General features: G+C 54.0%; 1 protein-coding gene across 2 annotated transcripts; it reads left to right on the plus strand.

Moving 5' to 3' along the window:
• Positions 1–874: 874 nt before the first annotated feature.
• On the plus strand, positions 875–18,642 carry TBR1 (T-box brain transcription factor 1). Of its 2 annotated transcripts, XM_029072566.2 has the most exons (8): positions 875–1,012; positions 6,058–6,190; positions 6,542–7,188; positions 7,867–8,021; positions 8,386–8,507; positions 9,185–9,343; positions 10,522–10,583; positions 15,908–18,642. In XM_029072566.2, the coding sequence occupies exons 2-8, from the start codon at positions 6,167–6,169 to the stop codon at positions 16,851–16,853; spliced, it is 2,115 nt and encodes a 704-aa protein (XP_028928399.1). In that variant the 5' UTR covers positions 875–1,012; positions 6,058–6,166; the 3' UTR covers positions 16,854–18,642. The 2 variants fall into 2 exon arrangements, with proteins under 2 accessions (XP_028928399.1, XP_028928398.1); XM_029072565.2 differs by lacking the exons at positions 875–1,012; positions 6,058–6,190 and having other exon boundaries at positions 6,220–7,188.
• Positions 18,643–20,090: the final 1,448 nt, after the last annotated feature.

Genomic DNA, 20,090 nt, shown 5'->3' on the forward strand with positions numbered 1-20,090 from the left:
GGAGAAAGAAGATGGCATATCAAGTCAGAGATAGCCTTTGCTACTGACAGATGTCTGAAATGCATGAATTTTCACCAGCAATTGGGAAAAACAGTGTATTATTCAGGTACGGTACCAATATGCAGCTCTCGAGATACAGGGTAGGGACAAGTGGGTTTGTGGGCCTAAGAGCTCCTTAGGAGACTTACCCCTCACCCCCATTCTGTAGAAAAATGGAAGTGCAAACAAAAGAAGGGATAGCTACTCCCTCAAAAGTTTTTTCTTGTGTTTCTCTTGTCCGGGTGAAAGTTTTCTATTGAAGCTGGCGAATGCTATGGTTGGGCTCTTGATGCCCTCCATTTTAGTGCAGGATTAGGTTTTCTGGCTCACTGGAAAGAGCATGGGCTGGGGAGTCAGAGGTCATGGGTTCAAGTCCCACCTGTGCCACTTAGCTGTATGACTTTAGGCAGTCATTTAACTTCTCTGGGCCTCAGTTTCCTCATCTGTAAAATGGACATTAAGACTGAGTGCCACGTGGGACAACCTGATTACTTTGTATCCTCTCCAGCGTTTAGAACAGTGCTTTGCACATAGTAAGCGCTTAACAAATGCCATTATTATTATTTTCTACCTCTGAATGGGGAAAAGCCCAGGGACGTTCCACTCTCGGCGGTTTGACCTCTGCCCTTGCTCCTCCTCCAATGAATTAGAGGTCTCCTAAGTGGGCTAAGAGACTCGGACTCCCGCCCCTCTCCCGGGGCTTGGCCACCGGTCCATTTCGCCCAGTCAGGATTGGAGCAGCTCGGCTGACCACTGCCAGCGGGTCCAACGGGTGGCAAGGCCCAGGGCTCCTCCCCTCAGCCGCCCTCCCGGCCTCCAGCTTGCTCGCCACCCCGGGAGCCAGAGGGTGTCAGTGTCCGATGAAGGCCCAGAAGAGGGTGAGTCCAGGCATCCTGTTGCCCCAGAAGATAGCTGCGGCTTGCAACGGCGGTCCACCGAGTGAGATCCATCTCCTTCCTCATCACGCAGCACAGTAAGCCCCCTCAGGCGTAGGACCGTGAGGGCGTCAGGTAGCCTGCCCTCCCCCTTCCCAGGGCACAGTTGAAGCACCGGCCTATCTCAAACTCTTGCAAATCCAGCCCAGAATTGTCATTTAGGGGCCCCCACTCTTCTTCCTGCTTAACCAACGTGGCCCTCCTAAATTCCGGGGGACCACCCTGGCTGGGAAGCAGGGGCTTCAACCGTTTGCTTGAGGAAAAAAAAACAAAACACCCCAAACGGCACTATCTCTTGTCCTTTGGGACACAGGTGCAGTCTGGGCTGCCCTGCACACCTGTGCCCGCCTAGGTCAGGCTACCCTGTGCACTCATGCTTGGAGCAGGGCTGGGTGGAAGCGCACGGCTGACAGGTGCAGCAGGGAAATTGCGGGTCTGTTTCCTCCTCCAGTAAGACCTCAATCCTGCCCGAGGCAGCTCTGGGCCCTAAGGCTGGGGGCTGGGCCCTGGGCCCTGAGGGTACCGGCTTGGCCCTAAGGGTACAGGCTGGCTCCTAAGGAGCCAGGTGGGTTTCAAGTCTCCAGTGGCTGGCTATCAACCTCCCTATCAAGCAAAAACTCCTCTATTGGCTTCAAAGCTCTCTATCCCCTTGCCCCTTCTTACCTCACCTCCCTCCTCTCCTCCTCCATCCCGGCCAGCACACTCTGCTCTTCTGCCGCTGCTAACCTCCTCTCCGGGCCTCCAGCTCGCCTGTCCCGCCGTCAGCCCCTGGCCCACGCCCTACTTATGACTTGAAACGCCCTCCCTCGTCAAATCCTCCAAACAATCACTCCCCCTTATTGAAGGCTTACCTCCTCCAAGAGGCCTTCCCATACTAAGCCCCCCGTTCCTCAGCTCCTCCTCCCTTCCGCGTTACCTGGACTCTCCCTTTTCCTCTTCCCTCCCTCCCCGCCCCACAGCACTTATGTATATATGTATATATATTCTATTTATATCGATTCCTGTTTACTAGTTTTGATGTGTATTTATCTATGGTTATATTTATATTGATGCCGGTTTACTTGTTTTAATTTCTATCCCCCTTCCAGACTGTAAGCCCCATGTGGACAGGGATTGTCTCTATTGCTGAATTGTACTTTCCAAGCGCTTAGTACAGTGCTCTATACACAGTGAGCACTTAATAATACAATTGAATGAATGAATGAATGGGCTGGGCCCCAAGAGTGAGAGTCGGGACCCTATCCGAAGGTGTTTGGTGAGCTTGGTGCCCTGCCTAATGGAGGAAGATAATAATTATAGTATTTGTTAAGCGCTTACTATGTGCCAAACACTGTTCTAAGCACTGAAATGGATACAGGTTGACCCACGTGGGGCTCACAGTCGTAATCCCCATTTTACAGCTGAGGTAACTGAGGCCCAGAGAGTGAAATGACTTGTCCAAGGTCACACAGCAGGCAAGTGGCGGAGTCGGGATTAGAACCCACGTCCGCTGACTCCCAAACCCGGGCTTTTGCTACGAGGCCATGCTTCTTCCCAACTCTTCCTCCTTCATCTCCGCTTCCTTCCCTCCCCGCCAACTGGAGAAGCGTTCCCACTTTGCGGGGTCAAGTTAGGCCCTAACCAGGAGCACAGCTTGTGCGGGCAGATTGGTGGGCGACGGGGGGAGTCTCAGGGGCTCCCCCGGAACGGGACGGCAGCTCAGTGTCCGTGCCCTGGCTTTGCCCCCTCCCTGCTAGCCGCCTCACTTAGAGCTGGGCTTGGCACATAGTAAGCGCTAAACAAAAACCATTATTTATTATAATTATTATTATTGTTATTATTCTCACTGTACCTCAAGCTCGTCCATCTTGCCCCCGACCTCTTTCCCACATCCTCCCTCTGATTCGGAACACCCTCCCTCCTCATATCAGACAATTACTCTTCCCCACCTCAAAGCCTCATTGAAGGCACATCTCCTCCAAGAAGCCTTCCCTGACTATGCCCTCTTCTCCTCCCACTGCCTTCCGCATCTCCCTGACTTGCTCCCTTTATTCATCCTCCCTCCCATCCTCACAGCACATACGTATATATCTGTAATATAATTATTTCTCTGTATTAATGTCTGTCTACCCATTCTAGATTGTGAGCTCGTTGTGGGAAGGGAATGTGTCTATTGCACTCTCTCATGCCTGAGAAGCACCGTAACTTAGTGGAAAGAGCACGGGCTTGGGAGTCACAGGACGTGGGTTCTAATCCCCTCGGCTATTTGTTGTGTGCAAGCCACTTAACTTCTCTGTGCCTGTTACCTCATCTGTAAAATGGGGATTAAGACTGTGAGCTCCACGTGGTATTAGCTCGTGTCTACCCCAGCGTTTAGAACAGTGCTTGGCACATAGTGCTTAACAAATACAGTAATTATTAATTATTATTACAGTGCTTTGTACACAGTAAACGCTCAGTAAATACGGTTGAATGAATGAATGGGAGGTTGCCGTGCCCGGGGGTGGCGGCGTTGGTATGGCCGGAGGTGCGGCATCTAATGTGCCCGGGGGTGGGACCTTTGGTGGGACCGGGGGCGGGGGAGCTGGTCTAACTGGGAATGGAGGCGCTACTGTGCCCAGGGGTGGGGCTTCTGGTGTAACCAGGGGCGGGACGAGAGCTCTTGTGTACCCGGGGATGGGGTCTGTGGTGTAACCGAGGGCAGGGCTTCTGGCCTAACCAGGGGCGGGGGCTCTGGTGCGCCCGGTGGTGAGGGCGCTGGTGTAACCAGAGACGGGGGCTCTGGTGTGCCCGGAGGTGGGACTTCTGGTGTTACCAGGGGCCGAGGGCTATGGTGTGCCCGGGAGTGGAGCATCTGGTGTAACCAGGGGTGGGGCCTCTGGTGTGTTCGGGGGTGAGGATGCTGGTGTGACCGGGGTGGAGGCTCTGTCCAGGAGTGGGGCATCTGGTGTAACCAGGAGTGGGAGCTCTGGTGTGCCCGGGGGTGGGAGCTCTGGTGTACTAGGGGCGGGGGCTCTGGTGTGTCCGGGGATGAGGACGCTGGTGTACCCAGGGACGGGGGCTCTGGTGTGCCCGGGGGTGGGACTTCTGGTGATACTAGGGGCGGAGGGCTCTGGCGTGCCCGGTATTGGGGCATCTGGTGTAACCAGGGGTGGGGGCTCTGGTGTGTTCGGGGGTGAGGACGCTGGTGTGTCCAGGCGTGGAGCATCTGGTGTATCCAGGAGCGGGGGCTCTGGTGTACACAGGGGTGGGGGCTCTGATGTGTTCGGGGGTGCGGGTTGCTGGTGTACTAGGGGCGGGGGCTCTGGTGTGCCCGGGGATGAGGACGCTGGTGTGCCCGGAGGCTGGTGCAGGAGTGTGCCCGGAGTCCGACGCGGGTTTGGCCGGGGGTGGGGACAGCGGGACTCGTCAGAGGTGAAGGGGGCAGAGCTGGGCGCCCAGACCGGCCCCCCTGGGGCTCCCTGCCCCGCGCCGGCAAAGAGAGAGGATGGGTGAGAGGGAGGGGCGAACAGCGCCAGGTAAAGCAGCACGTTCTGGCAACCTTCCGCACATCCTACTTTCCCAGTCGCAGTGAGGAGAAGAGGTGTGTTTTGCCGGCCTGAAACACCGAGGGGTTTGCTATCTCCTTCCCTGAGAATCGGGGTCTCTTGGACTTCGTGCCGACTGTCTGTGCCAAGAGCATCCTCGTTCAGGGGGTTGGTGGAGGGTGAGGGCGGGGGGAAGACGGGGCTTGGAGGTGAGCAATCTGGGTTCATTTGTTCCCTCGTGGTTTGGCATTACCCCCTTGGCATGAGAAGCAGCGTGGCTTAGTGGGTAAAGCCCGGGCCTGGGAGTCAGAAGGTCATGGGTTCTAATCCCAGCTCTGTCACTTGTCCGCTCTGGGACTTTGCGCAAGTCTCCTCACTTCTCTGTGCCTCAGTTACCTCATCTGTAAAATGGAGATGGAAACTGTGAGCCCATCGCGGGACTGTGTTCAACCCGATTTGCTTGTATCCCCCCCTCCGCCCCCAGCGTTAAACACAGTGCTTGGCACACAGCCTCAGTTACCTCATCTGTAAAATGGGGATTGAGACTGTGAGTCCAACGTAGGACGGGGTTTGCGTCCAACCCAATTTGCTTGTATCCACCCTAGCGTTTAGTACAGTGCCAGGCACACAGTAAGTGCTTAACAAGTACCACACCTAGTTATTATTATGGTTCTCTGTGCCTCAGTTATACGTCCGCTGTTAAATGGGGATTAAGACTGTGAGCCCCACGAGGGACAACCCGATTATCTTGCAACTATCCCAGCGCCTCGAAGAGTGTTCGGCACCCAGCGAGCGCTTTACAGATGCCATAATTATCATTATTATTAATGATCCCTCCCGATCCGTGGTCCGTCTCCCGACACCGGGGCCCAGGCCAAAGTGCGCGGCAGGACCGACCCAGTCCCCGCGGGGCCCGGGGAGGGAAGGGAGCACAGGAGCGGAGAGATGCCCCAGATAATCTGCATTCAGGCGCAGAGATTAAATATTTATTAACCAAAGAAGCCGTAAACATCACTGGCAGTGCATGAAGACGCTGGAGCCCAACGGCCCATGATTATTTCAAAACTTTCCAAGGAGATGATATATTGTCACGGCGACTGGCTCCTACTGGGAAACAAAACCTTCCCGAGGTGGGTTGGGTGGGTTGGTTACTCTGCCTTTTTCCCCTCCCTCTTCTTCTCCTCTCCCCGCCCCCAGCGCTCACAACAGTCGAGCCCCAGTCATACCAACCGCCATGTGGAATGATGATTTTTCGAAAGAGAAAGGCGAGCAGAGGGGTGGGAGTGGGGGTGGGGATCCATTCATAAGGGACTCGCCCAGGTAATGTGCGTTTCTCTATTAACTGGAAAAGACAAATTCTGGAACTTTTTCAGGGTTAGACGAGGCCACCGGCTCGTGGTTTGTGTATGCTTTGCACCTTGCAATCGTTACATTCAACTGAATATTTGGCTCATTCAGAACCGAAGTCTCCCGACATCGAATCCCCTCCCCCGTACTCTCCCCGGGAAAAGGCGAGGGGGTGGGGAGAGTTTAGAAAAATGTTTAGTAAATTGCACATCTTCTGCCTTTTCCTCTAGCAGTGGCCACAAAAGCTTAAAGGTGACACAACAATGATCACGCAGACCCAACACATCCTCTCTCGCCCCCCTCCATAACCCACAATAAAATCATCTCCTTCAATTTGCCATGATCGGCGCGACCAGGAGCCAGGTGATTATCCTAATTAATGTCTATCTAATTAAATTACTGTCAGCAGTTAACCAATGGCAGGAGCCGTTTCATCCGCTCCACCAGGAGCAGGATCAAAAGTGAGCCTTTTCTGATTGCTGCATAGTGTCAATTGGCCAATCTCTTTTCCCAGGGAGGAAAAAAAAAAAGTAAATCAAACCTTTGAGAAGCATTTGCTGGTGGAAGTGCTTTCCGTCTAGTGAGGGGGGTCTGTGGATTTTCTAGTTTATGATCTATATAGCACTTTAAAAGCCAGGGCCGGGGGGCGATTATTCTGGTTCTAGAGCTATGCAGTTAGAGCACTGTCTTTCTCCTTCTATCATGCTCTCCAAGAAATTTCTCAATGTAAGCAGCAGCTACCCACATTCGGGCGGATCCGAGCTTGTCTTGCACGATCATCCCATTATCTCGACCGCTGACAACCTGGAGAGAAGTTCACCTTTGAAAAAAATCACCAGGGGGATGACGAATCAGTCAGATACGGACAATTTTCCTGACTCCAAGGACTCACCAGGGGACGTCCAGAGAAGTAAACTCTCTCCTGTCTTGGACGGGGTCTCTGAGCTTCGTCACAGTTTCGATGGATCTGCTGCAGATCGCTATCTGCTCTCTCAGTCCAGCCAGCCCCAGTCCGCTGCCACTGCTCCCAGCACCATGTTCCCGTACCCCGGCCAGCACGGACCGGCTCACCCTGCCTTCTCCATCGGCAGCCCCGGCCGCTACATGGCACACCACCCCGTCATCACCAATGGAGCCTACAACAGCCTCCTGTCCAATTCTTCGCCTCAAGGCTACCCCGCGGCGGGCTACCCTTACCCCCAGCAATACGGGCACTCCTACCAAAGCGCGCCTTTCTACCAGTTCTCCTCCAGCCAGCCCGGGCTGGTGCCCGGCAAGGCTCAGGTCTACCTGTGCAACAGGCCACTCTGGCTGAAATTTCACCGGCATCAGACCGAGATGATCATCACCAAACAGGGAAGGTAAAAAAAAAAAAAAGAAAAAAGAAAAAGAGAAAAGGCTCCTCCGCCGCCGCTTCTCTCCTGCTCGCGGCTCCCGGGGCTGGGGCAGGGGCATCGCGGGGTGGTTGGCGGTGCCCGGGCCGGTGGGGGGCCGGGGCAGGACGGGCCCGGGGCGAGGGGGCATCCTCCCTTCCTCCCTCCCTCCCTCCCCATCCACCCTCCGATCTACCCTTCCTGGAGCCCGCGGAGGCAGGGACGGCCGTGGGGCGGAGGCCGGGGCCGGGACGAGGGTTCGCCAGCCTCGCCCGGGGTAGCAGGAGCGAGGGGACCCCGGGATGGAGCTGGGGGAGAAGGGATGGAAGGGCAAGGGGCGCCGGGGGCTTGGGGAGGCCACGCAGAGGCAGCCAGGGATGCGCCGGATACCGAGTCCGGCCGGGAACCGGGGGTCGGCGGCCGGTCCTTCGTCCCTCCCACCGGCCGGCCCCGGGAGGGCAGATTCCCTCGCGGGAGGCCCTCGGCTTTCCCAAGGACCGGCCACCTTCCCTGCCGCCTTGGCAAGGGTTCTCTGCCACTTACGGCGCCGGCCTTTGGTACCGCATCGTTAACATTAACGGTCTTTCCCACATTTTCTCTCCCTCTCTTGGTGTGTGTGGTTTTTTGTTTTTCGTTTTTTTGTTTTTTTTTTTGCAATCTCAATAGGCGCATGTTTCCTTTTTTAAGTTTTAACATTTCTGGTCTCGATCCCACGGCTCATTACAATATTTTTGTGGATGTAATTTTGGCGGATCCCAATCACTGGAGATTTCAAGGCGGCAAATGGGTTCCTTGCGGCAAAGCGGACACCAATGTACAAGGCAAGTTCTTCCAATTAACACTTTTTTCTGACACATATTTAGGTGAGAATGATTAATTAAAGCCTTTGTGGACTGGCTCGGGCGACTTTTAAAACGAGACTCGGCCAATGATCTTAAAAAGAAAAGGAGAGAAGGGGGGAAAAGGGGGACAGAGAGAGGGGAGGGAAGGAGGGTGGGTGGGTTGGGCAGATGCTGTTTTCATCGTCCCCAGAAAAGCGTCGCCTGCAAAGCCCTGTCGACTCTAATGGGATTCACTGAAGCCAGGTGTGTGTGTGTGTGTGTTCGTGTGTGTGTGTGTGCACAAGTGCGCGCGAAAACAGTGGCACCGCGTATAATGTGAGCAGTTACATATTTGTTTCTCCAGGAAACCGGGTTTACATGCACCCCGATTCCCCCAATACCGGGGCTCACTGGATGCGCCAGGAAATCTCTTTTGGAAAATTAAAACTTACAAACAACAAAGGAGCTTCAAACAACAACGGGCAGGTCAGTGGATACACAGACCCACACCCACGCTCACACACATCAGACCCTCCACCCCCGCAGCCCAAGAGAAACACCAACTAACACCGCACCACCACCCTAGGCTAGACATGGGGTATTTTTTTTCTCCCTTGAAAATTTCCTTGAAAATACTTTTAACTCTTCCATTTTAGTCTGCCCCAAAATGAAATCCAAACAAAACAAAAATCGATTCATCCTCTTTCCTGCCTTCCCCAGCTTCTAGCATCCCCCATGTCCCTTCCCTGGTTCTGCCCTCTCCGCTCCCGGCTTTCCCGGTGTAATATTAACGGATCGATATCTTGTTTCGGAAAGACCCTGGAGTGATTTGCAGGGTGAGCCAATCTTTGACCCTCCTCTAAGAAGGGCGAGAGAGGTGGTCGTGGCCTAAGGGAAAGGTGTGTGGGTCGGGGCGCGTTTTCCAAAACGGGATGGAGGCCGATCCCTTTTGACAGCTGTGAGCTGGCGAGGGCTCATCCCCAGTCACCAGCCTGGCATGGAGGAGCAGGCCCCTCCAAATGGAGAGTCGGACGCCCCCTTCCCCTTCCCCTCCGCCCCCAGACCCCCGCCCCTTCAGCACCCCCAGGCTCGGGCACGACGGAGAGACACGCATCGTGTTTTTAACTTGCTGCTCGGTCTTCTCCCCTTTCTCCGCCCGACAGATGGTCGTTTTGCAGTCTTTGCACAAGTACCAGCCCCGCTTGCATGTGGTCGAAGTGAACGAAGACGGCACCGAGGATACCAACCAGCCAGGCAGAGTTCAGACTTTCACCTTCCCCGAGACCCAGTTCATTGCGGTCACCGCCTACCAAAACACCGATGTAAAAAGGGGGCTTGTTCGTTTCGCTCGCGGCAAGCATCACCCCCGGTCCGGCCAGCAGCGGCAGCGGCGATAGCAGCGGCGGCAGCCCCCGCCTGTAGATTTAGCAGTAGAGGCCGGATCTGCACACTCCGTGTGCACCCTCCAAAAATCGCAGGCAGAAGGGCAGAGCGCTTCCTAGTCGCTTCTGACTCCGGCCACCGGCCCTGGCACCTTCTGGGGAGGCCACCGGGGTTCCTGGGGGCTTTGCATTTTGGTGTTGAGAATTCGGTGCGAAAACCAAGACCGTCAAAGAGCTGCTTCCCTCAGTTCTTCGTCTTCCCTCTGCAATTCGAGCAGATTTCTCCCAGCCTATTTTTTCCCCTCGGCCAAGTGCTGGCGTTATCACAGAATATCAAAACGCCTCAGCTTTTGAAGCTAAATATTTCCTAGGGGTTCGGGATTGTTGACTGAAATGAACAAATCTCCCCCATTCTTCAAGGCCTACAGAGCATCTACGTTTACATTGTTCAAAACGATGATTATTATTTATCTATACATGATTTAGAAATATGCCACTAACGGCTACGTTGTCCCGAGAATGAATTCCAGTAGCATTTGATCAATTCTAACATTTTTTTAAAAAACAAGCTTGCATAAAGCTGGTAATCGCTGCTGTTGTCTGTGTTGGGGGTGATGGTGCTTTAAAATTAGACTAAAATTACATACAAATGAAACCTGTATTTGTCGTGTATCAGCGGGTCTTCTGGTTGTGAAGCTGCTACATAAAACTCATAGAACAACGTGTAAAAATGCTGCGTGTAAACATTTGAAAGAATCAGCATTGAGCTTTCAACCCAATTTCACTGAACATAATTTTGACGGACTGTTCGATCTTGTTTCCAAAAAGCACCCGTAAAAATACATTTAAAGTAATTACTCGAAAAGACAGAAAACGGCCCACTGGCCTTTCTTTTTTTCTATTTCATTATACAAACGTTGTTTCTTACTAATAATCGAGGCTTCCTCCTACCCTCCCTTCTTACAGGCACCTCCAATTTTTTTAACGGGAGGAAATTGTGCAGCTAATTAGTTTGGCACTAAAGAGCAGTGTGCGCAACCTATAAATTCTCAAACCTCCATCCTGCCTGTATCCGAGGGAAAAAAATTATATTGAATGTTTTTTTTCCTTTCTCCCAGATTACCCAACTGAAAATAGATCACAACCCCTTCGCCAAAGGCTTTCGGGACAACTATGACACGTAAGTAGCTCCGCTGTTCGGGGCGCGCCTGAGCGCGTAGCCTTCACCTGAAGTGGTCCTAGGGTCGGGGCCCCTCCAGAGCTGGGGCGAATCGAAATGTTCGCGGACGAGGTTGGACTGTTGGATTTTCCACCCTTTCTGTGGCTCAGTGTTCCCCTCCCACCTCTAATCCCTCTGTTTTTGGTTCCCCCTCCCCTCTCCTGTCGGTTGGGTTTCTTCGTGTGGTTACAGGCAGGGGTAGGCCAAGTGTTTGAACTGGCAAAGGATGGCTCTTGTCTGAATTGGAAAGCTGTTCGGCATTGCGACCGGAATGGCTGGTTGGTTGGAGGGAGATAGCGGCGCTCTGGGTGTGCAGAAGTCCTGGGCTTTGGATGGCTGCAGATGCTCCTCTCAGATTGTCTCCGAAGCCCGGCCCGGGATTCTGCCTGAAACTGCATGGTGCCTTGGCAGTTGTGATAGTCAACTTGGCGTCGAAGACTTTTATTTACCCATGTCTAAGTTTCCTGCGATAACATTTCCTGGGTGCACATGTAGAGTGGGCTAGATCAAAGCGTGCGTCGTCTGAAAGAGGGCCGAGGGGCGGGCAGACCTGTGGACGTCCGTCTGTCCGTCTCAGATCTGAGGTGGGTCACTGAATTGGCCACGGACTGTAGATGGGAGGTGGCGGAAGGACACCATCTCCTCCGTCTTCATCCTTCCGGATGGACCTCCTACCTGTTGTAGTGACTCTCCCCTCCCCAACCCCCCTCCTCCCCACTGCCCTCTTTCCCCTCGGGCTCTCTCCCCCAAACCCTCCCGGCTCACTTTTGCCCTTTGCCCCTTCTTCTGGGAGAATCGGGCGTGCCAACGGAATCCTTCCTTAGGAAAGTCCTCCAGGCCGAAGGACCGAGCGCCCTTTCTTCGCCCTTAGGTGGAAAAGCTAGATGTGGATTTCCAAGGAGTGTGGGGATTCCCGTTATTTGGTTTTTCCGGCCATATAAGGGAAAGGCACAAGCGTTCTTCGTACGGGGAGCTCGGATGCCTGGGGTCGGGTCGTGTGGCCTCCCTCTGCTTAGGCACGAAAACTAAAAATCCAAGGGAAAATAGACAATTAGGGAGCCGCTTTCCCAACCGGCCCGGCTCCCTCCCGTAGGCCGGGCAGCCGCCGTGCCCTTCTTTGGATCCAGACAGGCCGAGGGAAGAGGGATGGCAGTGCCCCGGTAGCGGGCTCGGCCCCCGGGTGGGAGAACCATCCAGACCACCCGATTCCCAGCTAGGGAAGGGCGTCGGAATGGGCTGAGTGCGGAGCTACGACCCCAGGCCCAGTGAGAGGATGCCCGAAATGGGGAAGGGGCAGGGACAGCTCTGAGAGCCCTTGGGGGCTCGGCCTTCCCGTTAGGACCCCAAGCAGAGCGCCTCGTTTGGTAAACGGGAGCCCAATTCCCAGGGGAGTCGGGATCCGGCGGCGCTGCAACCTTGGGGAGTGAACGGAGGAGAGACAGGTGCTGCTTCCTGACACCCGGTTCCCCTCCCTCCCCTCCTCTTCCACTATTTGAAACGTGGAAACCGACTTTGGTCAGGCAGACCGAGTAAATGTACAGTCCCTGGGAGCCGAGTCGAGTGTACCGTCGCTGGGAGTGGAGTTGGAGAACAGGCATTAGAGAGTGGAGTGGGCAATACAGTCTCTGGAAATGGAGAGAGGGTACAATCTGGGAACAGAGCGTACAGTCACTGGGAGCAGAGTCACTAGGAATGGAGCAGGTATACAGTCACTGGGAGTGGAGAGAGTGTGAAGTCTCTGGGAACAGAGTGTGGAGTCACTGGGAGTGGAGTCACTAGGAATGGAGACAGTGCACAACCTCTGGGAACAAGAGTGAGCGTACAGCCCCTGGGAGCGGAGTCTCTACAACGGTGTGAGTCTACAGCTAATAATGGGAGTGGAATTACTGTACGGTCACTGGGAGTGGAATGAAGGAACAGGCATCAGAGAGTGCAATGAATGTACAACCTCTGGGATTGTACAGAGCAAGTGTACAGTTTCTGGGAATGACGTATGCGTACAGTCTCTGGGAACGGAGTAAATGTATAGTCTCTGGAAATGAAGTGAATGTACAGTTTCTGGGAATGTGCATACAGGCTGTAGGTGAGTGTACAGTCACTGGAATTGTAGACAATAGAGTGTAGGCAGACTGTAAACTCATTATGGGTTCAATATGGGCAGGAAATCTTTCTGCTATTTCTGTTGTATTGTACTCTCCCAAGCGCTTTTATCAGTGCTCTGCACATAGTAAGTGCTGAGTAAATGCCATCAATTGATTGATTGATTAAATGGAGTAAATGTACAGCCCCTGAGAATGGAGTGAGTGTACAGTCATTGGAAAGAGTTTTTGGGATTGGATTGAGCATACAGTCTCTGGGAATGGAGAGAGTGTGCAGTTACTGGGAGAGGAGTGAGTAGTCATTGGGATTGTACTGATTGTACAGCCATTGGGAATGGAATGAGGAGTGTACAGTCATTGGGAATGAAGTGAGTGCAATTTCGGCATACAGACTGAGCATACGTTCACTGGGAGCTGAAAGAGTGTACAGTCACCGTAAGAGAAGTGAGTCTCGTCTCTGGGAGCAGACTGAGTGTTCAGTTCCTGAGAGTGGAGTAAGCGTACAATCACTGCGCTCTGTGAAAATACCTGCACTGGGGACCCCAGTGTAAAGTACAGCAACACTTCCCTGCCTTCTTCCCCCAACTCGGCTCAATCTGCAGGCCCAATTTCACAAAGAGTAGGCCTGTAATATTTCTGTTTTTTTATCCCCCTGCCCCCCCCTGCCCCATCCAGATTTCAACTCTGGGACATTTTCCAACACCACCAAAAAAGAATAAACAGAAACCCCTTAAAAACTGTCTCTCCCCAGCTACCCTATTGAGATATTCATTCCTCACTGCCCTTAATTGCTGTGCATTTGAGGCCTAGGTAAGACCCTGAAAGTCGAGGTTTTAACTCTGGGGCGTCTGTCCTAGAAAGAGGTTCCCCTCCAGACTTCTTGTACCCCCAACTTCAAGCTCAGCTGGGATTTGGTTAGGAGGTAGAGAGAAGGGCTGTGGCTTTTGCTGGGCCCCCTCGTAGAGGGTGGAAGGATGTCATTTCAGGGAAACTGTTGGTACATATACAGAGGTGTGTAGGCATGCATATGCACCCCTGATTTATCTTTTCCCCCGGTCACATCCCCAAAATGATCTCCTTGACATCCCTGGGCCTGGCTCCCTCCTGTTGCAAGCTCCTATTGACTGTAGGGACTGTGGAAGAAGGTGTGTCAGGTCCAGACCCGAGAAGCCTGGCAGTCCCAGGGTACTGGGACTGGGGGGAATTCCTGGGCCCCAAGTTTTTGAGAGGAAAAGATTCTAGTCTTCAACTGCATGAGGTGTGACATAGGATGAAGGCTGGCGGGCATGTTTCCTGACACTGGCACAAATTATCCTACTTGGAGGAGCCATGGGCTCTATGGGTACTGGGGCTAGGGGCAGTAGGAACAGGAAAGAAAGAGCATTAGAGGCTAGGTGTCCCAGCAGCCTCATAATCAATCCCACCTGCAGTGTCTCCCCAGGTTCTGGAGAATGTACGGCCTCTCCCAGCATTGGAATGAACAAACGAATATACACTCACATCCCTTCTTCCCCTCCTCCCCATCCTCCCCCTTCCCCACCTTGGAGGTTTTTCACACTTGATCATGGACCAGGAAGGCAGAGACTACCCTGAGGCACACAGTTAATGGAGGGAATTTACATGGCAGTGCTGAAAAGAGTGGGGAGAGAACAGAAAAAAAATGAGGTCTTTTCTAAAAATGAGGCCCTCAGTGCTAAGTACCTCATGACCCAACCTGTCTTTGTGTATATGCACACTTATATACTCGTAGAGAAGGATCTATTTTTCCTCAGATGCATTTACTGGCCTGTTTTATCCTGTGGGAGCGTATGCATAAATGTCTGGGGCAGCAGGCAGGACCAGGAACACATAGCCATTCACCGTTGCATGTGGGGGTCTGGTGTCCCCCTCCCTCTGGGAGTCAGTGGTACTTGGGTATGCCCTGTGTGCATTGGAGGTGGGTGTGTGCTTGTGTGCACCTGTGTGGGTGTGTGTCTGTGTGCGCCAGTTTTGCTGAGGAACCTTACCATAGAGGGTGGGTTGATTCTGTGGGGAAGGGGAGGTGGGTGGAAGGTGTGTGTGTAGGTCGTGTGGGTTGATTTTGGGGCGAAGGTGGTGTGTGTGTGTTGGTGTAGGCTGGTTTTGCTGAGGAAGCTTCCCACACAGGGTGAGTTGATCTTGGGGGGAGGAGGTGGGTGCGGGGTGAGTGTGTGTAGGCCAGATAGGTTGATTTAGGGGGTAGGGTGGGGGGTGTGTGTGAGTAGGCCGGTTTTTCTGAGGAACCTTTGCACACAGGGTGGGATGATCTTGGGGGGAGGGGGAGGTGGGTGCGTGGTGGGTGTGGGTGTATGTAGGCCGAGTGGGTTGCTTTTGGGAGGATGGTGGGGGAGGGGAGGGGTGTGTGTGTGTGTGTGAGTAGGCCGGGTGGTTGATTTTGGGGCTAGGGTGGTGTGTGTGTGTAGGCCAGTTTTGCCGAGGACCCTTCGCACACAGGGTGGGTTGATCTTGGGGAAAGGAGGGTGTGTGTGTATGTGTGTGTGTAGGCCGGGTGGGTTGATTTTGGGGGGACGGAGGTTTGTGTGTGTGTGTAGGCCAGGTAGTTGATTTGGGGGGTAGGGTGGGGTGTGTGTGTGTGTAGGCCGGTTTTGCTGAGGAGTCCTCACACACAGGGTGGGTTGATCTAGGGGGAGGGGGGGTGTGTGTGCATGCGTGTGTAGGCCGGGTGGATTGATTTTGGGAGGACGGTGGTATGTGTGTGTGTGTAGGCCGGGTGGTTGATTTGGGGCATAGGGTGGGGTGTGTGTGTGTAGGCCGGTTTTGCTGAGGCACCTTCGCACACAGGCCGGGTTGCTCTTGGGGGAGGAGGGTGTGTGTGTGTATGCGTGTGTAGGCCGGGTGGGTTGATTTGGGGAGGGCGGCGGTGTGTGTGTGTGTGTAGGCCGGGTGGTTGATTTGGGGAGGGCGGCGGTGTGTGTGTGTGTGTAGGCCGGGTGGTTGATTTGGGAGGTAGGGTGGGGTGCGTGTGTGTGTAGGCCGGTTTGTCCGAGGCACCTCCGCACCCAGGGTGGGTTGATCTTGGGGGGCGGAGGGTGTGTGCGGATGTGTGTGTAGGCCGGGCGGCTGGATGGGGGGGGGGGGGTTCGGCGGGGGGTGTGTGAGCGTGTCGGACGTTTGCCCCCCCCCCCCCCCGCCCGCCTGTCTCTCCAGCATCTACACGGGCTGCGACATGGACCGGCTGACCCCGTCGCCCAACGACTCCCCGCGGTCGCAGATCGTGCCGGGCGCCCGCTACGCCATGGCCGGCTCCTTCCTGCAGGACCAGTTCGTCAGCAACTACGCCAAGGCCCGTTTCCACCCGGGCGCGGGCGCCGGGCCGGGCCCGGGCAGCGACCGCAGCGTCCCGCACACCAACGGGCTGCTGTCCCCGCAGCAGGCGGAGGAGCCCGGCGGCCCGGCGCCGCAGCGCTGGTTCGTCACGCCGGCCAACAACCGGCTGGACTTCGCGGCCGCGGCCTCGGCCTACGACACGGCCACCGACTTCGCCGGCAACGCCGCCACGCTGCTGTCCTACGCGGCGGCCGGGGTGAAAGCGCTCCCCCTGCAGGCGGCCGGCTGCACGGCGCGGCCGCTCGGCTACTACGCGGCCGCCGACCCGTCGGGCTGGGCCGCCCGCAGCCCCCCGCAGTACTGCGCCGGCAAGGCGGGCTCCATGCTGTCCTGCTGGCCCAACAGCGCGGCCGCCGCCGCCCGCATGGCCGGGGCCGGCGGGGGAGCCGGGGGAGGAGGCCCCGGCGGCGGCGGAGGAGGCGGCGGAGGCGGCGGAGGAGGCGGCGGAGGCGGCCACGGCCACCCCTACCTGGGCGAGGAGGCCGAGAGCCTGGCCGCCGAGCGCTCGCCGCTGCCCGGGCCCGAGGACGCCAAGCCCAAGGACCTGTCCGACTCCAGCTGGATCGAGACCCCCTCGTCCATCAAGTCCATCGACTCCACCGACTCTGGGATTTACGAGCAGGCCAAGCGGCGGCGGATCTCGCCCTCGGACACGCCCGTGTCCGAGAGCTCCTCTCCCCTGAAGAGCGAGGGCTTGGCCCAGAGGGACTGCGACAAGACCTGCGCCAAGGACATAGGCTACTACGGCTTCTATTCGCACAGCTAGACTCCCCCCGGCCGCCCCAGCCCTCCCGGCCCCCAGCCCACCTATAAATACTCAGACGCACCGCCCCTCCTCCTCCTCCTCCTCCTCCTCCTCCTCCTCTTCTCTTCCTTCTCCCCCCGTCCTCCTCCTCCTCCTCCTCCTCCTCCCACGCCCACCCCTCCGTCCCTCTCCCGTGCCGTCCTTTTGATTTCGTTCCTCGTCCTCTCGTGACCTCCCCCTCTCCCCGGCCCCACCATCACCATCTTCAGTGAATAAATACAGACAGGTCTCCGGATGTGTTTTTAACCTTTTTGCACAGCAATCTCTGCAGTTAGCGCACTGATCTTCAGCTTTAGCTGTACATTCTCTTCTTTTTAATTTCCCTCCCCAGTGAAGAGTTTCCTCCCTAGGTGAATCTCCCCCGTCTCTCTCGACTTTTCAGTCTCCGCACTCTCACTCTCTCTCTCTGTTCTCTCTCTCTTTCTCTCCCCCCATCCCTTCTGACTCTCCCACTCTCTTCTTTCCGACTCCGACTTTTCTCCCTGTCACTCACACTCCTTCTCCTCTCCTCCCCCCTCTGTGAATTGTAATGAAATCCGTCACTTTTAGGAGATCTGGCCGGTCCTTAGCCCTGCCAGTCAAGGGCCAAGCAGAGCAGCAATTCCAATCCAATTTCCAGTCCCATTTCTCTATTTCCCCCCTCCCCCCCCCCCCGACTCTGCCCTCCACCTCACCCCCTCCACCCTCCCACCCACCCCCCCCGATAAGTAGGATGTCGACTCTAGAAACTGGGACCATTCAGCGCTTCCTTCCTTATCCATGAATGGATGGATGGATGGTAGGGATGTTAATAACGTTAGTGGAACAAAGCCTGTGAAATGCCTGTACATAGTGTTAATTTATTGTAACGAATGGGTAGTTTTTATTCTTATCGTGAAGACACAAAACCAGTTCATGCTTAACTTTCTCAATTCTTTTTTTTTCCCGAGAAACGGTTAACTATAACTTAAGAGGCTCCGGAAATGTGAAATGGCCAATAGCTCTACAGCAGTGAGTAATGGGTTTCTCACTTCCCTGCAATCCCTCGCATGGAATAATTACTCTGTGCCCTAGGTGCACACAACAGCCAAGGCGACCCTACCCAAGCTCCCGGAAAGAATAGAAATCTGTTTTTATAGGGAAGTCGATTAAGTGGCTCGACGCCTCCAAAAAGCGAAGTTAACTGAATTTGAGGTTTTTTTTTTATTTTTTCTAAATCGAATATCTCGACATCAGCAATATTATTTTGCCTTATTTGTTTTTCCCAAAGTGCCAAATCCATTACTGGTCTGTGCAGGTGCCAAATATGCTGACAAACTGTTTCCACATTTCTTTTCCGTCCCTCCCCCTTTATATGCTGTAAATCTTTGTAATGAATAATCTACAAACGATATAGATGATTGAATTGTTGGTAACTATAGTGTAGTCCAGTGAAGATGAATTGTGTGAGTTGTATATTTTACTGCATTTTAGTTTTGATAATGACTTTTTCCCCTAATGTAGAAAACAGCTGAAATCTGACTTCCTTGAGCAAACACTAGCATTGGTGAGAGTAAAACTATACCCCCACCCCCCGTAAGTCTTGTTACATTTGAAAAGGAGCATAAAATCCCCCTCCCCCCCGGAAGTAGATGAGTAGGATTTCGAATGTTGTGTAGAAAAACTATACAATAACTTTTTTTGTATTTTAAATTACAACGTGAAATATGCATCAGGCACAATATTCAATCTAGATTCCAGTCGAAGGTTGCGGGGTGGGGGTGGGGGGGAGCGGGGGTGTGTGGCGGGGGAGGTTCCTAATAGAAATTCAGGGTCTCAACGTGTGTATATTTTTTGGCTCTTCTGTAAAGCTAATGTTGTGATTTTTATATTTGTTCTGTTATGTCTGTGAACTGAATAATTTATACAAGTACACGCTCCATTGAAAAATGTTTTGTTTTTGCTCGTTTGTATCGTCTGTGTATAACAAGTTAAATAAATCTGGTAAAACGTTAATATGGTGTTTCAAAGCAGTTTTCGGTTTAGAAAGAAATCAGTTACTCCAGGTGGTGAGTTTGAAGTACTGGGGGGCTAGCGGAGGTGGGAGTTTAGGTGGGGCGGAGGCGGAGAAGAATAGGCATTCGTCTTTAAGCACGCGGGCAGCTTTGTTTAAAAAAAACAACAAAAAACCAAAGTGACCTTGTAACAAATACCAATTACGATTCCCGTGCATTTCCCTTATTCCATCTTTCTCGCAATTACTTAGTTTCTTATAGGTCAGATCTCACTGTGCTGATCTCTCTCTTTTTCTTCAGGCTAGTATATATACGTTTCCCCACCTTATCGAACAGACCATCTGTGAACTCGGGGGGAAAAAAAACAAACCCAAACCGGGGGCAGCAATAGGGTAGAGGCATACAAGGAGGATTTGACTTTAGGTTGTTTTTTGTTTTGTTTTGTTTTAATTCACAGAGCCGAGGTATCGGGGCAGAAGGGTAGATTTAAATGCATGCTGCAGGGAGATTGAGGCCGAAGCTGTAGGCAGTGGACAGGAACCCCAGTCTCTCGAACCTGTGGCCTTCGAGGTAAGAGTCTCGGCCGACGCCAACCTAGAAACGCCCTTCCTCGATTTCATTAAGGCCGCTGGCTTTGCCCTCAAGCAGCCCGTGAGACCGAGTCTTGGGATCTCAACGCAGGGTTTGCGGTCCGTTTCTAAGCCAGCGGGAGCTCGTGAAACGGGGCCCGGGAGCACCGACCTCTTCTTCCCTAGGGCTGCCGACCGTCCAGCCTCTTCGCTGGGCCGCCCTCTCCGCACCTTCGTACTCTAAAGCCTTCTGGTGGAGGTGAAGATGTCCTGGGAAACAAGTCTGGAGACGGCAACAGCCGTCCATCCTCGGCCCTCTGTCCAAACTGGGGGACCGAAGTCTCCCCCTTTACCCCCCAACCTCCCTCTCTTCCTCTTCCCCACCTTCTTTTTCTTTCCCTCTTCCCCATCTTCCTCTCTCTCTTTTCCTCCCTCTCCTTCCCCTTCTCCCTCCTGCTCTCCCCCACTTTTCTTCCTCTCTCCCTCCCCCCACCCTTTCTCTTCCTCTCCCACTCCCTCCTCCCTCTCTTCCTCTTTCCCCTCCTTCCTCCCTCTTTCACTAAGGTGGTTCTAGGACTGAAAAGACATTTCGGGGCAAAAAAGTGTTTGTTTTTTTCCCGACCTATGGAATATAAACCTCTCCATGTTTTCCGATA

Source organism: Ornithorhynchus anatinus, chromosome 9 (genome assembly GCF_004115215.2).
Source record: "Ornithorhynchus anatinus isolate Pmale09 chromosome 9, mOrnAna1.pri.v4, whole genome shotgun sequence".
NCBI classification, from domain to species: Eukaryota; Metazoa; Chordata; class Mammalia; order Monotremata; family Ornithorhynchidae; genus Ornithorhynchus; species Ornithorhynchus anatinus.

Bases quoted from the DNA above. Each gene is read 5' to 3' on its own strand.
- TBR1 (XM_029072565.2), top strand. From the start codon at position 6,497: ATGCAGTTAGAGCACTGTCTTTCTCCTTCTATCATGCTCTCCAAGAAA. The intron at 7,189-7,866 runs GTAAAAAAAAAA...CAATCTCAATAG, and splicing joins ATCATCACCAAACAGGGAAG to GCGCATGTTTCCTTTTTTAA. The intron at 9,344-10,521 runs GTAAAAAGGGGG...CCTTTCTCCCAG, and splicing joins CCGCCTACCAAAACACCGAT to ATTACCCAACTGAAAATAGA.